General features: G+C 28.2%; 2 protein-coding genes across 2 annotated transcripts; one reads left to right on the plus strand and one right to left on the minus strand.

Moving 5' to 3' along the window:
* Positions 1 to 58: 58 nt before the first annotated feature.
* LOC8260600 (protein GAMETE CELL DEFECTIVE 1, mitochondrial) lies at positions 59 to 2172 on the minus strand. The gene is made up of 3 exons (XM_002522353.4): positions 1386 to 2172; positions 1007 to 1196; positions 59 to 471 (listed from the first exon to the last, which is right to left on the minus strand). Exons 1-3 carry the CDS (start codon positions 1928 to 1930, stop codon positions 265 to 267), a joined length of 942 nt encoding a protein of 313 aa, XP_002522399.1. The 5' UTR covers positions 1931 to 2172; the 3' UTR covers positions 59 to 264.
* Positions 2173 to 3472: 1300 nt separating this feature from the next.
* LOC8260597 (40S ribosomal protein S9-2) lies at positions 3473 to 6632 on the plus strand. Its single transcript, XM_002522352.4, has 3 exons — positions 3473 to 3682; positions 4339 to 4720; positions 6256 to 6632. Exons 1-3 carry the CDS (start codon positions 3655 to 3657, stop codon positions 6434 to 6436), a joined length of 591 nt encoding a protein of 196 aa, XP_002522398.2. The 5' UTR covers positions 3473 to 3654; the 3' UTR covers positions 6437 to 6632.
* The last annotated feature ends 12878 nt before the right edge of the window (positions 6633 to 19510 follow it).

The raw sequence follows: 19510 nt of genomic DNA on the forward strand, positions 1-19510 counted from the left end.
ATAATATAAAGTTTTACATATATATATATATATATATATAAAGCCATACCCTTTTCGATTTGAAATGAACAATTTTCAGTATTATAAGAGGGATTAACCAGTATGGTTGATGAGTTGGCAAATGTTTGTTTCTACATCAGGTGCTACAACAGGCATTGAGAACCTAAAGCCGTGAATTCCAGAACAAGGAGCCATCAATTTTTATATGTGATCATTGCTAAGTACAAAGTAATGAAGTTCAGTCTGGCCAGGAACTGAACTATTTTATTTCCTCTTCAAGGGCATGAAATTGCTGGCAGCTGGTGCCCTCTCCTCCTTGAACGGTTGAGTTGCTGGGTCTGAGAGGCTTGGTATCCTTGAAACACTACCCTTTCCTTTCCTGGCATTAGGTCCCAGCTCCTCTATCATGTATTTCCACCCATCAATAGGTCTCCTCCGGCTAAATATGTGAGTCTTGATAAAACTAGCTATCTACATTGGATTACAGAAAAAAGCAAGTAAGAAAAGTAACCAGTAGTGAGGAGAGAAAGAAGTGCACAACAACAAGATACATAAGTCGATTAGAATATCATGAACAGATCTGAAAGCTCCTACATTGTAAATCAGAGATCTGTTTTCTAAATATAAACCTAAAATAAACCAGGAGGAGCATCTCTTTAGCACTTCAGGTGTCTACTATAATCTTACACACTGGAAAAATGGAAATGGCTAAATGCAAACAAAGATCGAAGTTCCAAACTTCTCTTCCTATATAATCTTTTCCCTTTCTCTTTGGTTTAGTTTAGTCAATCAACCTGATAACTGTCGTCTCTGATCTGATTATGGTTTTCTCTTTGGTTTAGTTTAGTTAATCAACCTGATAACTGTCATCTGTGTTCTGATTATGGTTCTGCTACACCCACTGTCTCAACAGGAGAGCATTATGACATAGCCGACAAGAAAACAATTCACTGCCATGACCAGGCAAAAAAAACAAACATGTAAAGGCATGGTGATACTGACTCACCTGGAATTTGCTGTATGCTATTCTACGATCAAATTCCTGGAGGAGAATGTCTTCTTCCCTTTGTGACATCTCCCATATATTGCCATCTTGGGCCTTGGAAGTTGTTTCCCAACCATCAGGCTTGTTTTTAAACTCAGAAGAGCTTGGCACTCTTGAGTTCTCCAAGTCATTGTTAGGAGTATCAAAAATCCTGCAAGCAAGCAACTATTTAACACACTTCACCAATATACAAACAAGCAGCTTTACGAGTCATACTCAAAATTTAGCATTCACAAAGAATGTGAATAACTTCAAAAGGAGGACATAAAGCAAAATTTACAACTTTGAAAAACACAGAAAAAAGTATCTTTTAAAACATAAGAATCTTATCAAGACATACTCAGAGCAGCTATCAAGCAATCTATCAATATCATCAGCAGAATCCCCCAATTTAGCTTCTTGCTGCTTCTCAATCTCTTTAGTCCATAATCCAGCATGAATTCTCTGCTTCTTTAATCTATAATCTTTCTTCAAATTCTCCAAACTATAAAGCTCAGTCCCGTTTTCACCGCCCTTCTTTTTCTCTTCTTTATCTTTATCTTTATCTTCTTCTCGTTGATGATGGTTTTTAGTCATTTTCCTTCTCTCATTCCAATTCTCATTCATTTCCTCCACAAAGGCCTTTGTCTCAGTATCTGCCTCCGGTGACAGACCAGCCGTTGGGAAATTAACGTCCGTTTCCCATGGAGCTCGGTTTTTTGCTGTGAGATCTTCTGGTAGCCATGCCGTCTCCCAGGCATCATTCCATCCATCGTCGCCGTTTTTTGTGGCTTTAGCAGATAATGATTTGGAAAGAGTTTTTGAATTTAAATAGGTTTTGGTGAATTGATAGATTGGTGTTGATCTTTTAATGGTGGTACATGCTAACCGTTGAAGGCAGTGCATTTTCCTTTTTTTGGTTTTTAAATGGAAAACGGGAATCGAAACTTTTAGATTGGAGAAAGTATTGGGGATGTGAGTTTAAGGAATTAGCAATTCTTTTGCAGATATCATTTTTGGGTCTGCTGGTTCTGTAATTGTGCGTTAGGGTTTACCAGGATTTCTGGGGACGTCAGTCCATCTACCAAACGACATTACATCACTTGGCTTTAGGTTTTAGCAGACAAGTCCTCTATAAAGTTTTTTTTTTTTTTAGCAAATAAGTCCTTTATAATTGGTACATTTGGTAGACTTTTGAAGGAGCTGTCGCGTTCCATTCAACGTTGTTTTTTCAAAATCTTAATATTCAGAATACATTATTTTGCGAAATGGTGCTCAATAATTCTTCTTTTTTAAACAAAAGAAGTACTCAATAGTTCATAAAATGTCATTCGGAGAGGTATTTTAGAGGAGAAATAGAAAATATTGAGGAGATTGAGAAAATTTTCTTATATTTAGTTATATTACAAATTATTATTAAAAAAAAAAGAACAATATATTATTTAAATGAATAAAGAGAAAAAAAATTTAGAAAAAATTTATACTTTGAAATAGTATTATAAACTCTTAGTATTTTTACTTGAGTTTTAATAAAATAATTAAGTTTATCATATTTAATTACTAAATTATTTAATATGTATTTATTTATATTCAAATATCAATTAAAATTGTAAACTGTTAGAAAAATTATAATCACTTTTTTATATATTGCGAGAAATCAAACTCCAAATAGCAAATAGAAAATTTTTTCTTATTATTATGTTAAAGTATTCGTTTGATTCAATTTAAAAATTTAAAATTTAGAATATTGAATGGTAGTTCAGTATTATTGCATAATACTCATATTTATAGATTTTTAGGTTTTTATTATTTTTATTTTTCAATTTGTTCTATCTTTTTAAATAATCATAAAAACAATTAAGAAAAAGAATAAAAGACATGATCGGCAGTAAGTTTTAGTACTTACCATTAGGGCCCGGCACGCTATCATGTGCTTCAATTTAACAGTACCGTCGTCTATATTAGTTCTCTACTTACAAACAACCTATCATTTTATGGAAAATATATATAGTCGGCTAATGGATTAACTGAAGGTTCAAAAGAAATAGAAAAGGAATTTTCAGAAATATTTATTATCAAAAACATTGTGTAAGTTTCTTTTTTTGAAAATATTATTTTTAAATTTTTAGATATACAATGTAGTTATTTTTAATTATTTTTTAATTATTGTTCAATTATTTATTTATTATTATTTGATTACATTACCAGAAAACAATCTAAATTAAAAAAGGATCAAAATCAAAAATTTTAAAAAATATTTTAATACAGTAAGAATAAAAATATATTTTAATACGATAAGAATAAAAAACTAAAAGTAGAGAAACATAAATTCTATAAAACAAATAAAAAAAAAAGCATGAGTGCTTTTATTGTTTTTATTTTTAAAAAAAGTATGGGCTGATATTTGAGCCCACCTAAAATACAGAAGTAAGCTTTGCTGGTTTAAGAATCGAGATCAAACGTCTAGGGCTAGGGTTTTGTATCAAGACTTCATATATTAAAAGAAAAATAACAGAAATATATAAGCGCTCTTGAACCAGAAAATCTCATTCCTTTCTTCCACTTCTCCATTGGGTTAAATCGTCACTCCACAATAGGATCGGAGAGGAAGCAAAGGCAGCTAACAAAGCATGGTGCACGTTTCTTTTTACCGCAACTGTAAGTTGTATGACTTCGTTTTATTTTCTTGATTTAAAGCAGTCATCTTTTGCCTGCATTTTCTTGATCTTCTAGAACCTATTTTTTTCTTTTTGCTGTTTTGGTTTGCTTTTACTTGCGTCATCTTCTGCACTGCTTATGTTCTTTGTTTCGTTGAGTTAAAAATTTTATGTGTTTCATTTGATTTACTTCTTGTTTAGTAATTTCTATTTGATTTTGGGATGGAGACATACTCGTGTGTCACAATCAAAAGCTACTTAATATTAGAACTCTGGGGGAAATAATGAAGGAACCAAAAAATTTGAGGATTCTTTTTGGCAAAAGCACGAATGAAAGGGCTGCTGCTTAAGAATGACCTGCTGACCATGTTTGCTACATTACAAAAATTAAAGAAGTCGCAGCTAGAAATAGGCAAATATTGTTTGTTTTCTATCACTGAAATTATGGTCATAGAAGTTTCTACCTTTTCTCGCAAAACTCAAAAGGCATGTGAACGCTGAGAAATAGAACAAGTGAAAGAAGGTTGAGAAATGGATGAACATCGTTGTATTTTATCTTAAGGTGTTTTAAATGTTCATTATATCTTAATACTCAGGTTTAGCATGTTCTCAACTTTTTCTTTTCCTTTTAACAAACAAGTCTATATTTTTCAATAGATGGGAAAACCTTTAAGAAACCAAGACGCCCCTATGAGAAGGAGCGGTTGGACGCTGAGCTGAAGCTCGTTGGAGAATATGGTCTCCGTTGTAAGAGAGAGCTTTGGAGGGTTCAATATGCATTGAGCTGTATCCGTAATGCTGCAAGAATGCTCCTTACGCTTGATGAAAAAAACCAGCGTCGTATTTTTGAAGGTGAAGCACTTCTGAGGAGGATGAATAGGTATGGACTTTTGGATGAGAGCCAAAACAAGCTTGATTACGTGTTGGCCTTGACTGTTGAGAACTTCCTTGAGCGCCGTCTTCAAACACTTGTGTTCAAGTCTGGTATGGCTAAGTCTATCCACCATGCTAGAGTGCTCATCAGGCAGAGACACATTAGGTATGGCCATCTGTTTGTTTTGACGCTTGTAATTCATGATGTTCATCAAATATATGTTTTGCTTTTGCTAGTGCACTAAATATGTATTTGTTCCCTTTTTTATGTTTAAATTGTTTTGGGTTGATGTTGCTTGTTATTCTATCTCTCTTGTTTTTCTTTTTGTTTTTTTTTAAGAGAGAAGACAGGGGAGAAGTGGTTAAAGCTTCTCTGCTACTGGTCATGAAATTCTGCCTGCACTTTTGATTTGGCAAGTAGCCTGCTTTGAACTTAGAGTTACACTTTCTGCATCGTGAGGTGCTTTATGAGTATTTCGATGATAAGCATATAGGTCCCCTTGATAAGTATGCTTTCATAGTTTATTATATATAATGCTTTCAGGTAGATTGCAGGTTTTTGTTGCATCTTATCTTAGTATTAATAATTTGAGCGTGTCTCCGCTCAGTAACTACTTGCATTATTAGGAGGTTGTTGAAAGGAATTGGAGGGCAATCATTGTCATTCTGGTGGTATTTTAATTGCTGGATGCATGGGTGTTCTCATTTGAAATGACTCCTCTCAGTTGAATGTCGATCTATTATAATCAGGTCCTCTTTTATTGATGTATTTTGGTGCTATAGCATGCCAGAAGTTCATTAAGCTCTTATATATGTTGGTTTTCTTAAAGATGTCTATTTCTTCCTTGCCATATCCAGAGATAGCATATTGAGCTAGCTTTTGCACTTGACTAAGAGATTGCTTTTTCAAGGGAGATACATTTGTTCTTGAAATGTTACTGATCAATAGTTCTGGATTGTTTCAAATTATAGATTGTTGAGTCCATTGCTGTGGTATTATCTTGAAACGTATCATTATTTGTTCAAGAGGATCTTGGCTGTTCTTCTGAATTTCTTATGTCCTACGTTTCGATATTGCATTCACAATCTTGATTGCGTTTTTTCTTTTAATTTTTTTGTCATCGTGATTGCTGAAGTAATTATTAACCTTGTTTGGTAAAGTTTGCGGATGTGGGTTTCATTCAATATTCCTATGTTCCATAAATAAGTTTTCTGGCCTAGCTGTTTTCTCTCTAACGTATTTTTTTATTGGCCACACTTTGATAATCCCAAGGATCAGCATCAGCTTCCCTTGTAATTAATTGTCAATTTGAGTTACATTCATGTTTTTATGTTTTGGCCTTATTATCTGTGCACTTGAGAACCTTCACTTTAATTCTTTGTTGGAACATCTTGGATTGTGTATATTTAACCTCTCTTATCTGACTTTCTTTTGCTCCTTAGCACGTCAAACATTAGCACTTGCATTCAATTACAACATTTGTCAGTTGCCAGGAATTTAGCATTTCACTTTTGAGAATTACTGGTTCCATTTATTACAGAGCAGCTTCCTTCTGTAGCCTCAACTGCACTGCATTTGTAACCATCCTTCCTTTGCATGAATGCTAGATTTTCCCATCATTTCAGGCTCTTTATTATTATGCTGCTGTTGGATTACTTGTGGTTTTTGTGTCTTTATTGATAATGGTTTTGGCTTTTTAGGGTTGGGAGACAAGTGGTTAACATTCCCTCTTTCATGGTGAGGGTCGACTCACAAAAGCACATTGATTTCTCCCTTACAAGTCCTTTCGGTGGTGGGCGCCCTGGTAGAGTGAAGAGAAAGAATCAAAGAGCTGCTAGTAAGAAGAATTCTGGCGACGGGGAAGAAGAAGATGAAGAGTGAGCTCTCGGAGATGGTGACTAATGATTTTGTTAGGAAGTTTGCTTAATAGTGTTTCACATTGACCACCTTCTACATCATTTTGAATCCTCGTGAAATTTTGAGAGAATATTTAGTGCTACCAAGTACTTCTGTTCTGTGTTCTTTTTTACCATCTAAAGGCTTATGCTGTTGTTGGAATATATAATCGCTTGTCCAACTATTGGCAAATTGTCTGCTTATAGAATTAGTGCCCAAATTTGGTGAAGGTTCCAGGTGGCTTTTCAGTGCTGCTTTAAAAGCAGCGTGGTTGGTCGTTCTGTTTCTACCCTCTCTTGAATTGTTCATTATTGGGCCTTCTCTCCTATAGGATGAAAGTATGTGTCATCTCTCCTGTGAAGCAAACTCTTAGCCAGCAATTTCCAAATTCATTTTTTTCTTTCTACAAATTTCCTTGAAATGTTTTGCTTTCCTACTTTTCTAATTTCAATGTCTTAAGAACACCCACCACACAATTTGTTAAATGCATTGCTTGTGAAGTATGCGGTTCAGGTATATCCCTTGCAGGATAGATCTCTTTCATGACACATGTTCTGCAGTGGGGTACTCCATGCCATAAACACGGGTTATGTCAAGTGCTGTACCAGCATTTATCATCCAATGTCAGTTTTCATGCGCCAAACTTGGGTTTTAGAAACTAAACGGAGGCTGAAGCCCTTGGTTTGGTGGGCAGATTGTAATTAAAATTGTGGCGGAGTATTACAATATAGCCCAACTCGGATGCATGTGAGAAGCAAGCCATGCTATTGCGGTGGAATATGAGGATTGTCAAACATCTGCTCCCGCTACAAACCCAAATAAGTAAACGTTGAACATAGGAGTCATAACCAAATTAAAAGAGTAATCAGGTTCCGATGCACTTAATTCATCACCAATTACAGAGTACCTTTTCTCCCATTTCTATCTGCCATCAATCTTTGCTGCCCTTTCAACTAGTTCCTTTTGGACTTGTACCTCATTTCAATGGGAACCAATCGTTATTTCACATCACCACAAAAGTGAGAAAGTATGGCTTTTTTCTTTCTTTCTTTTTCTAGAGAGAATAAATTAATTGTCTGAACATCAAATAAGTGGAGGAAATTATTACAGGTTCGGATTCGACCTCCGACACTCTTTTTCCTTTGAATTTCTCAAAAGAATCTTTAAGATTTATTTAATATAATGAAACGTAAGACCCCTCTCTAATTTCTGCTAATCTAGCCACCAAGCGAAGCTATGCTAAGTTGAAAATCTCAATCACTCAATCAACACGATTGCAAGATATTGACAGTAGTTCTTTCAAATTTTTAACTTTCTGCTTCTTGAATATAATACATATAATTTTGAGTTTTAATTCATTTCAATATGTAATTTTCAAATTTTATAGATGGAAGTTACATAATCTTTTTTTAATAAAAAAAAAAACCTTTTCATTTGTAAGTAGAACTTATTTACTGTAAACATGTCACTCATTTCAGCTATAATTATGATTTGAAGCCTTAAAATATAGATATTAGTGCTAAACTAATTTTTTGGATACTTTTTAAAACTTATTTTTGGAAAAAAATATTATTTTAAAAAAAATGAATTTTAAAAGTAGTTATAGAAAAATATAAAACAATAAAATGATAAAGATACGTAGTGCTAAACTGACTCTATATCTAACTATTTAAAACAGAGAGTACAATTAGGTGTATATTTCATTTCATAATAGAATGAGTTTCAATATTAAATTGTAAAGATTCTAGGAACATTCCTAACAAACGCTTAGAACATCCTCAAAAAAACTCTTAAGTCGCTCTTCTTTTCTATTATAGGAAGCATTATAAAAATTAAATTCTTAAGAAATTCTCTAACTCATCAACTGTTTTTAAAATGATTTAAGACCACATTTTTTTTTCTAAAACTTAAGGAGGGAGAAAGTAACTTTTAAGTATATTATATTTTTATTTTTATTTTAAATTTTTTTAAAAGTCACATTCTTTCTTATTATTTATTTTTTTCTTTTTATTTTATTAAAAAAAAAGTTAACTAGAAAGTAAAATAGAAACTATAGTTGAAGATGCTCTCAAGTCAAGTCATGCTTCTTTTCTATTATATGCAAAAATTAAGCTTCTAAAAAATTCTTCAATTTATCATCTTTCTCTAAAATAATAGTGAGGAGAGGGTTTGTATTCATGTGGATTTTGTTTGTTTGTTTTTTTTATATTTAAGTTGAATAATTGGAAGGCAACAGCCAAATAAAAAGGTGATGTTATAGAAAGCAGAAAGAATACAGGCTGTATTTTCAGGTCTCAAAATTGAAAATCACATCCTATTAAATGACTGTGTCGTACACGTACCTCACTTTGTTTTTCTGGCCATACAAAATTCTGAAATTGGCTCTCTTCCCTTACAAAACAAACAATGGTTCAATTAAATGGGCAGATCTCTATCTCTTTGTTAAGATGTTGGGTTTTGGACCATTCTCTATCTATATATTAGTTTGATGGAATGTTATACCTATTTTTCATAAATAAACACCTTCATCAATTCCCAACTTTCTACGCCTCTTTCTTTACATGTTGCAATTTTCCATTAACTTCATTCCAACAACCACCCACCCTTCAGGTCACCAACAGCATATCCTACTTGATATTTTTCTATTATTTTTATATTATTTTAAAAAACATCAAAAAGAATGTAAAATAAAAATATATATTTTAATATTATAAAATATATTAACTTATCAATATAAAACAATCTATTTTATTAAAATTTGATTTTGTAATAATTAATTCTATATAAATTTAATTATATGTAATTATAAATGAAGTAAAACAAACAAATAATTAATTACGGATTTTCTATTACATCCAATTCTTTTCTAATCCTTTTTAAAATGTTTAAAAATAATATACTCATAAGGCTTCATATATAAGGTTCAATTATACAATTGAATAATTCTCAACATAAAAGATAAAAATGAGAATATGATTTTACAATTCCAAGTAGACTTACGGCCTACTTTAGAATCACAGCTAGATATTAGAAAAAAATTAAAATTAATTGTTTTTATCAAAAAAGAAATTTGAAAAGAAAAAACAAATCAATTTGATGGCCTCTTTAGGAAGCAGTTTTCAAAATAAATTTTCTTTCTAGAATTAGATTTTACAAAAACAGTTGTAGACAGACTCTTTAAAATAAATGAAATTAATTTATTACTCTAGTTTTATACATTATATATCCTCACCACATAATTTCTAAAATAAGATTATGTATAGCTTTTTGCTTTGGTTGATTCTTATGATAAGGAGCTTGGAGACCATGTTCCACCATTTTGTGGAAAAGCCATTATTAGCTAAGGTTCCAATCCAGCAGCAACTAAAAACAAAAAAAGAAAAGGAACAAAGCAGAAAGAACACAAGTTAGTTGGACAAGCTTATTTTGACCAAAGTGGCCATGGCATATCTTATGTAAAATGAAGGAGAGATGCCCATATACAATATTGTCCGGTACAAGTGTATATATAGAGAGAGAGAGAGAGAGAGAGAGAAAGAGCTTTTGATTCTAGATTCATATATACTAAAACAAATGGGCAGAAATATGAAGTTGCCACGGATGAAAGGCGTCATTTAATTTCTATGGTAAGCCAAAATGGAGTATGATAGTTCACAAGGATGGCGGTAGATTAGTAGTAGAGGTGGAGTGGAGAAGAGAATTTCCCCTTTAAGAATGGAACTTTGATGTTAATCCCTATCTGATTTCATGTGTGTATGTATCTATTTTGGAATCTCATCCACATAATCAAAGGGCTACAAGTAATTGGAATGTTACTTGATATCAAAACACCAACAAGTAATTAATATGTGTGATTAATCATAACGGGCAAGGCACGGTCCTGTCGTTTTAATTACAATATTTAATCTGACCAACTATTTATTTTCTCTCAAATTCCAACACTAAATTATTCAATAGAATGGTTTGAAATTTCGGACAAATTAGAAATTTTCTTTAAAAATATTCTAAAATTAATAAAACTGGTAATATTAAAAACTTTATTTATAATTGAATATAATATTAAAACTATAAATTAAGATGTTACTTTTTAGAATTAGAATTGTTATCTAATTAGAAAATTAATTTATTAATTAATATAATATTAATATTTTTTTTAAATTGAATTAGTATTGTTATCTTATTAGAAAATTATTTTTTAATTAATATAATATTAAAATATAATTAATATGTCATTTTTTAAAATTAGAGTCAGTATTTAATTAGAAACGTAATCTATTAATTAATAAATTAATAAAAATTATAATAAGTTTGAATCTCATATGTTAAAAATAAATGCACATTATCAAAATAAATAAGTATACATATCAAAATAAAAATTCTATGTGTTTAAAATTAAACACACTTCTCATAAAAATTTAAATCTCATAAATTAATATATATAAATATTATTTCTATTGTGTAATTTTTTTTAAAAAACTAATTAACCAAAACCGTAAATTTAGAAAAATTTAAAAATATTATATTCTTAGTATTTTAATACAATAAAAATAAAAAGAAATATGAATTTGATAAAAAAATATAAATACTTTTTGATATTTTTTTCTTAAAGACTCAATAGATCAAATATCCTATACATTAAAAATAATTATCTTTTTATACTTGCTATAAATAAAAATCAACAAATATAGAAATAAAAATTTGAACTAAATAATTTAATTTTTCAAAAGCAAACTCTATTACTATTTAAATTATAATTATTTAGTAAATAGATAACTGCAAAATCAATTTGAACATGATATATTTTAAACAAAAAAATTGATTTAATATAATTACAAAATCAATCGAAAAGTATATAATAGAGAAAAAATAATTTTTTGATAATTAATTATTCATGGATGAAAATTGTTTTCTAGGTTGAAGAAAGTAATTTTCAAGTTTAGATCCGATTTTTAATTAAAGGAATTCTATTTCTCGTTTGGACCACAAATTCTTCTCCTTTCATTTTCTTCCATTTTGTATCCTGGTTTTTTCATGATTGCGTTTGCGTTGGGTAGAAAAGTGGCCAACTGCAGCGGCAGCAGGCGCCTAGTGTTGAATTCGCCAATTCCGCACAAGAGATGGCACGTGTCCTTCCAAGAAATATTTTGGTTATCGAAGGACCAAACGTAAATTGATAGAATTAAGTAGTGATTTAAATTAAGGTTATTGATTTTGTTCGGTTTCAGCTGAAATATTTTATTTTATTAAAAAATAAAATAAAATATTCTTTATTTTGTATTGCTTAAAATAAATAATAATTTTAATTATAAAAATAATATTTTTAAATATTATATTTACTATAAATTAATTTTTAATTATATAATATTTTTAATTCTAATAAATAATTATATTGATAGTATTGATTTATATAATATTAGAATTAATAAATAAATATTTTAAAAATAATATTATATTATTATAGTAATAAAATTTTAAAAATTAAAAATATTTTAAAATAATTATTTTATTATTATTTTATAATATAAATAATAATAATAATAATAATAATAATAGTAGTACAATGCGGTGTATAAAATATTAATTATTATAAATTTTATCAATATTTTTTTTTATAAAAATTTATTGTTAATTTTTGAATTTTTAATTAATTGACTGAATTTAATATTTTTATATTTAATTATTATATAATTTTATATTTTTATTTTTATTTTAATTAAATTAGTAAAAATATAAATAAATATAAAAATTTTCAAAAGTAAAATTTAAAAAAATTAAAAGCTTTAAAACCTCTTTTGCCTTTTTTCTTCCTCCCGCCCTCCTTTATAAATGCACAATATCCCACTCCCGCAAGAATTATATATAAAACTTTTATTGGATGAAGAGTGAAATATATGTTTTAATTTATAGTTTAGAATGAAATAAGTTTAATTTTAATTATTTTTTTAAGATTATATTTAATAAATAAAAATAAATAATTAGAATATAATTTAACTTTAAATATTAACATTTATATATTTTATTGAAAAGAAATTAAAATTAATAATTTTTATTTTTATTTCAGCGTGATATTACCAAATCATTATTAATACTATTATTATTAATATTATTAGTTTTAATTAAATTTTAGCTTTATTTAATTTCTAAATAAAAATTATATATCTATTGAATAAAATTAATCAAAACTAAATTTATTTAGCACTTAACTGCAATTGTTTGTCCGATTCGTATTTAACATTTACATTACGTGGAAGCAGTGACAGATGTACGTATTGAAATCCAAGTTGTCAGAGAGAAGATACTGAAAGTGAAAACCCACTTCATTGTCATAAATAATGTGATTATTCAAACAGGCATGAATTTGGTGCAATGATGTTGAAAGAAATGCATGTATGGACACTGTAGCATGGCGGACAACCTATTGCTTTGTCATCATCCCATTATCCTCTGTGGGAAACCTTCTTTAATTATTTTTTTTTCTATTTCCATCTCTTGTGTGGGTCCCCACTGAAATTTTAGTTCAAGTTGCAGCAGTACCCTCCGCCATTATTAATTAACCTTTGGCCAAAAGCCCCCACTGGGCCCTTTCCTTCCTCCTTCGCTCTCTCATCTCTCTACCCCCCATCATCACCGTCCATTATATAATAACCTTTCACGAAATGTCAACATCTCTGAAAATTATTACCAAATAATCCTTTTCTTCTTTTCGTAACAGGAAAACTGGCACAATACACATTCCCACTTTTCAATTTTCTTGTTTGATTTTTAGTACCTCTTAAATAATATTTTCAATTTCTTTTCACTTTTCAACTTTTCACGACATTTACCTCTATATTTGTAAATTTATAGTTTTATTATTATCTCTTAAAAGACTAAAATAATAATAACGTATCTATTAACTTATTTTTGAAACCAAAATATATCTATAAAGTTTGAAAACAACTATTATATGTTAAAATAAAATTATAGAATTTTAGAGTTTAAGTAGATAAAATTTAAGTGTAAATTTTTATATTAAGCCATAAGAAATTATAAATTATCTAATAATACTGTTAATTATTTCTCCATCAAATACAAATTAATATTTTTGACAATTTTTGTTTAAATATAATTTTAAATTTCTATTAATAATATTTTTATATTTTTATAAAGTAATTTGATAAACACTTTAATTTATATTTTTATAATATTTCAATAATAATTTATACAATATATTTATGTGATTATAAAAATAAAATTTAAGTTTTTTACTAAAAAATAAGAGAAAGTTAGTATGGGTCCGCTTACTAGGGTTATATTTATTTATTTATTTATTTTTTTGTTATCATTATTTGTTTGGCAGGCTGAGCCCAAACAACCATAATTCGATTTCTTTAATTTTTTAATTTTTTTTTCGTAAACTGGTAATTGTAATGAGTGGTGAGCGTATAGAATAAGCGCAATTGTCGGAAACACTAGAGAAATACAATAAGGAATGTCAAATGTTAATGTCCATTCATTAGTTTTCCTCGTCGACAAAACTAATCACAATCCTTTACAAATTAGACCCAACAGCGATTGTGTATTATTTGGATGTCATAGCCAAAATGAATATAAGTTTTATAGAAGAAATGACATTTTCTTTCACAATCATTCGTCATTAATTATGTCGATAAACAACATCTAAATCAAAAACACCCTATGTTCAATGTACCGGCCATTTGAATTTATAAATATCTTTAGATAATTCTGGTTATTTAAAAAGGTACTACATTAAATTATCAAATACCCATAATTCGTTTTGGCTTTATTATAAAATAGTGCATTGGTGCTATAAAAGATGCAGAGGTTGCCGTCAACAATCTTGTCAATATTTCATTTTTTCCGCTCCACTATCAAACTACCAGCAATAAAATATTCTTTTTTTACATTAATATATTATTTAATTAATAAAAATATCATTGAAAACTAAAACAATTTAATTTCAATAACTATATAATTAAATCTAATTCAATTTAACTAGCATAAGGTGAAAGATTTTTGGGTATATGCCAAATAAAATCAAAATCCGTAAAAGAATTTTTGTTTACAGAAGAAATATTTGAATTTAATAAAGACGACAATTTGATAAAAGATGGTAATAAAAGCCATAGACAATTTGATGCGATGAGCCACGAAGAAAGAGAAAAAGATGAAAGTAATGATAATGCTGGAAAAGATATATATATTTCCGATTTTGAAGAAAATGAACATAAAATAATTTCGCTGAAATTTAAATGATTCTATGAACAATAAAGATATTAATGTAGTTAATGATTTGCTACATCTTTTAAAATAATAGATTTTCTTTTTATTTGCTCTTTTTATTGAGTTTGATACTATTGTTTCTAAAATAAAAAGAGACTGATATAAAAAAAAAAAAAAATAGAAAGAGATGGCAAAGAAGAAAAAAAGAGAAAAGAGAAACGACTGAAAAGATAAAAATCCAATTTGTTGAATGAATAAATGATTCTAAGTCTCCACAATAGCATTAATTAAAAGAGAGGCTATTACTTCTTTCAAATAAAAAATTATACAACAAAATTCTAATCCTAAAATCAAATTTCATTACAAATATTTTACATTGCATAATTATATAAAAAAATAAAAAAAAAATTATATTTTTACTCTTTTGATACAAGTAGATTTATTCTATTTAAAAATTAAATTTAATTATTTTATTATTCTTTTAAAAAGAAATAAATTATCTTTAAAAAGAAAAAACGGTGTAACTCTCTCAAATTCCAAATGGAAATAAAAAGAAAAAATCAATAATGACAATGGCAACGAGAAACAACGGTGATTAGATAGCAACAATAACAATAATATATCTATCGCAAATAAAGTATCACCTCTATCTAATGCTAATTTTATATGAATAAACATTTATTATAGAAAAATTGCCTATAAAGAAAAAATGGATAAATAATATTCAGGCAATAAATGATCAAACCAGCCTTGCGCCTAGCGTTTACAAGAAGAGATGATAGTCTTCTTTTTCTTTTTTCTTTTTTCCTTTAAAATAAATTATCAAATCCTAGCTAATTTGAAAATCTTACACTTAAATAATATATAGTATGAATACATATTGAAATATAAACACATAATATAGATGTATATTAATCGAATTAGATAAAATTTTCTATAGATAACACTGCAAAAAAATAGCAGTGTAGAAACCACTAGATGTGGTCGCTAAAGCTAATTAACGACTTCTTTCTATACGGCGGTCGCTAAAACCTTTATCGAAAATAAAAATAGCGATAAAAATCTAAATGGTCTCTAAAAATAGAGACCATACAAAATGGTCACTAAGGTGATAACTATTTAGAGGCCGCTTATTAAATTTGTAACGACTCGCAATGATATCACATGAGATATTGTCTGATTTGGCCCTTACTAGCCTAACGGTTTTGTCTTCTTGACAGATTTCAGAATTTTTTAGAAGGTCACTCATCCTGATATTTTCCAAACAAAGCACGTTTAACTTTGAAGTTTCTATAACTTTACAGCTAAACAATCAAAAAACACCTCATGTGATTAGTTCAAACTCTTTATATATATGCTATCAACCAATCTCCACCCGGTTTCGATGTGCAATTCAATTCATTTATGTACCCCCATATCTTAGAGTGCTACCATCCTAGAAGTCTGCCAAAAGCCACTTCTTGTCCAGGCATCATATCCTTGCCCTGGTGTCTATTTCTCACCCTTATCGGACCGTTTTTCTAGGCCTGGCTTATAATGACCAGAACCAGATCAGATGAGATATTTTGTTCATTTTTGCCTCTATTGGCTTCATAATTTGTCCTCTTAGCGGATTCGAAAACTTCCCAAGAGGTCACCCATCCTAAAATTTTCTCAAACCAAGCACGTTACGTGCTTAACTTTGAAGTTTCTATAATTCCACAGTCAAACAACCAAAAAGCGTCTCATGTGATTAATTCAAACTCTTTATATATATATATATATATATTATCAACCATTCCTCACTCCGTTTCAATGTTTAATTCGATTCATTTATGAACCCTTATACCTTATAGTGCTGTGAGAAGCCTCTTCTTGTCCAGTCATCTTTTCCTTATCTCGGCATCCACTTCCCCCTCCATCGTATTGCTTCTCTAAACCAAGCTGTCATATGCTTAACGATATTATTTAATTATTATTTTAAGTATATTACTATTTTAATTTAAATATTTATTTATTTAAATATTATTTTTAGTTTTATTATTTATATTTATTAATTTAATAATTATATATAATATTTCATATAAATAAAAATATCAATAAACATAAATAAATATACTTAGTAAATAATATAATTTATTAATAGAATAAAATATATAATAAAAATAAATAAAATATAACAGATATTATAATTAATTTAAATAATATTATCATAATTTAATTAATTATTCTTATTAAATTATATTATTTAGTAAATCTTATTATATAATTATTATTAGAATATAATTCTAAAAATTAAAATATGTAGTCTCTAACTCGGGGACCACACAATTGGTCTCTATGTGGTAGCTAAAAAGTCATATTATTGATTAGTGCCGAGCTTAGCAACCACAATCCATGGTCTCTAAAATGGTCACTACTTCATTATTGATTGGCGCCCAAATTAGAGACCACACTCTATAATCTTTAGTGTAGAGACAACACACGTGGTGTCTAAAGTGATCGTTATTGTCCCTACCATTTTTTTGGAGAAGTTAGCGACCATTTACAGACTATATCTGACAATTGCTAGTAACGTGATTGTAAATTTAGAAAAAATAAATTTAATCTTTAAATAAAAGTAAAATGGTCGCTATGTAGTAACTAAATAGCGAACACTTTAATGTGTTAGCTAAAAGTAATTTCTAAATTGTTATTTCTTTGTAGTATAAGTTTTTTTCTTTTCTTTTTATTCGAGAGCTTTAATATTTAAATTGTAATCGTTGTTATTGCAGTACTTAATAGTTAATAAGTAATGATAAAATGACAATTAAATTCAGATTAATTTTTTATTCTCATATTTATGAAAATGCCAAGAGTGACAAATACGTAGAATTTTGATATCTATATTTCTTAATTGTGATAATATTACTATTATTAAAATAATTATTCTTATTCTATAGACTATAGTTATTTTAATTTAAATTTATTTTTTGATGAATTATGTTTTTATTAGAAGGAGTATGGAATAAAGAAATTCAAATTTAAAACTCTATTTAAATTATAAAATGTTTTTTAATTTATTTTTTAAAAAATATCAATTTATTTACTTTTTGTAAAAATAACTTTTAAAAATTTAATAAAATAAAATAAATAAAAATTGAGATTAAAAAGTATATTTTTTAATCTGAGTGCCAAATATATCCATCGTCAAACTCTTAAACTATGGGCCGAGGACCAACTAGTCTCTTGATTTTTCTTTTAACTATCAGTAAGTTCATCTTTTAGGAAAATTTAAATGTATAAGCTCTTCAATTACTATAATGGTAACATCTATTTATTTTTTACTGACACTTACTAAATTTTATCTTATGTACAGTTGGAATGTAGGATATGTGATCGATTCAAATTATATAAATATTTAAAGGTATTTTAGAGTTTTAATGATAAATTTTTATATATAAAATTGTAAAAATATGTGATTTTATCTCACTTAAACGTAATTATTTATTTTTAGACAATACTAGCAAAAAGAGGAAAATATGGAGCTAAACACTCGAAAAGAAGCTTAATTGGATATGTTTGTGTTAAGGCATAAGATTAAAACGTACGAACTTCTAATTACAATGCTCAAAAGATAATTTAGTCATTTTTATAATTATTAGGATTTATTTTAATAGTTATTTATGGGATAGTATTTGGTGGAGATAAAAATACTTAAAGTTTTATCTATTAGATAGACTTATATTAGTATACTTATCTTTAAGGAGATTTATATAGAAGAAGATTTTTCTCTATATATATCTTGGCAAAATCTAATTCTACAGAGGATGAGAGTTTTCTCCCATATGCTCTCTACGCCTGCCCAATATTATTTTTTCTATAATTGTCTACAGTTCTTCATAAATATTTAGTTTTATTTTCCATTACTCTTTTGAGGATTTAAGGTGCTTTTCAAGAAGTGGAGAGTGAGAACAAATCTTCTTCTTACTTGAAGAAATCATGGATCTAGAGGAAGTTTTAATTTTCAGTCTTGTTTTATGTCTTTATATTTAATACCATACGATCATTTGATTAAATATGTTAGATGAATGATTTCTTTACCTTCATATATGTATAAGTTTCATCTATTATTATTAGTTGACCATCGTATCAATTTAATAGTATTTATTACGAGAATCTTTAGGTTATAAGTATTAGAAACATCATCTTTACTTTAATCTATGTTGATATAAGAAATCTAGGTTACATCATTAGCTTGAGTGACTTAAGAAAAAAAAGGCACATCACCATCTCATTCATTAAATATAAGCTTAAAGTAAAACAAAGAGATTACTAAGTAAATGGCTAGACTAAATACTATCTTTAGCATATAGTTTTAGACATAAGCATTTGAATTTGTATTGCGTATTTATTTATTATTTAATTACTTTATTTTATAAATATTATCCTCTCAAAATACTGATTTAGCGTGTTTAGATTTAATTTTATTATTTTATATTGATAATTAGTCTTTATAATAAATGACATCTTAGTTCCTTGAGATATCAACCTCGTGGTAAATTATCCTTACTATAAAAACGATCCGTGCACTTGTGAGTACCTAAAAAGACATATCAACGTCCAAAATCTTTTGAATAATTTTTGAATTGTGAATACCAATTTCTAATTTTTATCTCTAAAATTTCTTTCAATTCCTCTCCTATAATTGTTTAAAAAGTAAATTAAAAACATGCAGCCCACTTGGTTTGTACTTCGATTGCGGAAGTACAGGAAAAGTGCATAGCAATAGAGTAGAAAGAAAAGCCAAAGCTAAAGAGGGCAATCTATATATATATTATATATATATATTAATACATAAAGGATAAGAAAAATCAC

This window comes from Ricinus communis, chromosome 1, assembly GCF_019578655.1.
Source record: "Ricinus communis isolate WT05 ecotype wild-type chromosome 1, ASM1957865v1, whole genome shotgun sequence".
Taxonomy (NCBI): domain Eukaryota; kingdom Viridiplantae; phylum Streptophyta; class Magnoliopsida; order Malpighiales; family Euphorbiaceae; genus Ricinus; species Ricinus communis.

Excerpts from the sequence above, each read along its gene's own strand:
- LOC8260600 (XM_002522353.4), bottom strand. The coding sequence starts at position 1,930 with ATGCACTGCCTTCAACGGTTAGCATGTACCACCATTAAAAGATCAACA. Across the intron at positions 1,197-1,385 it reads TTGCTTGATAGCTGCTCTGA|GATTTTTGATACTCCTAACA; the intron begins GTATGTCTTGAT and ends GCTTGCTTGCAG. Across the intron at positions 472-1,006 it reads TAGCATACAGCAAATTCCAG|ATAGCTAGTTTTATCAAGAC; the intron begins GTGAGTCAGTAT and ends AATCCAATGTAG.
- LOC8260597 (XM_002522352.4), top strand. The coding sequence starts at position 3,655 with ATGGTGCACGTTTCTTTTTACCGCAACT. Across the intron at positions 3,683-4,338 it reads CGTTTCTTTTTACCGCAACT|ATGGGAAAACCTTTAAGAAA; the intron begins GTAAGTTGTATG and ends ATTTTTCAATAG. Across the intron at positions 4,721-6,255 it reads ATCAGGCAGAGACACATTAG|GGTTGGGAGACAAGTGGTTA; the intron begins GTATGGCCATCT and ends TTGGCTTTTTAG.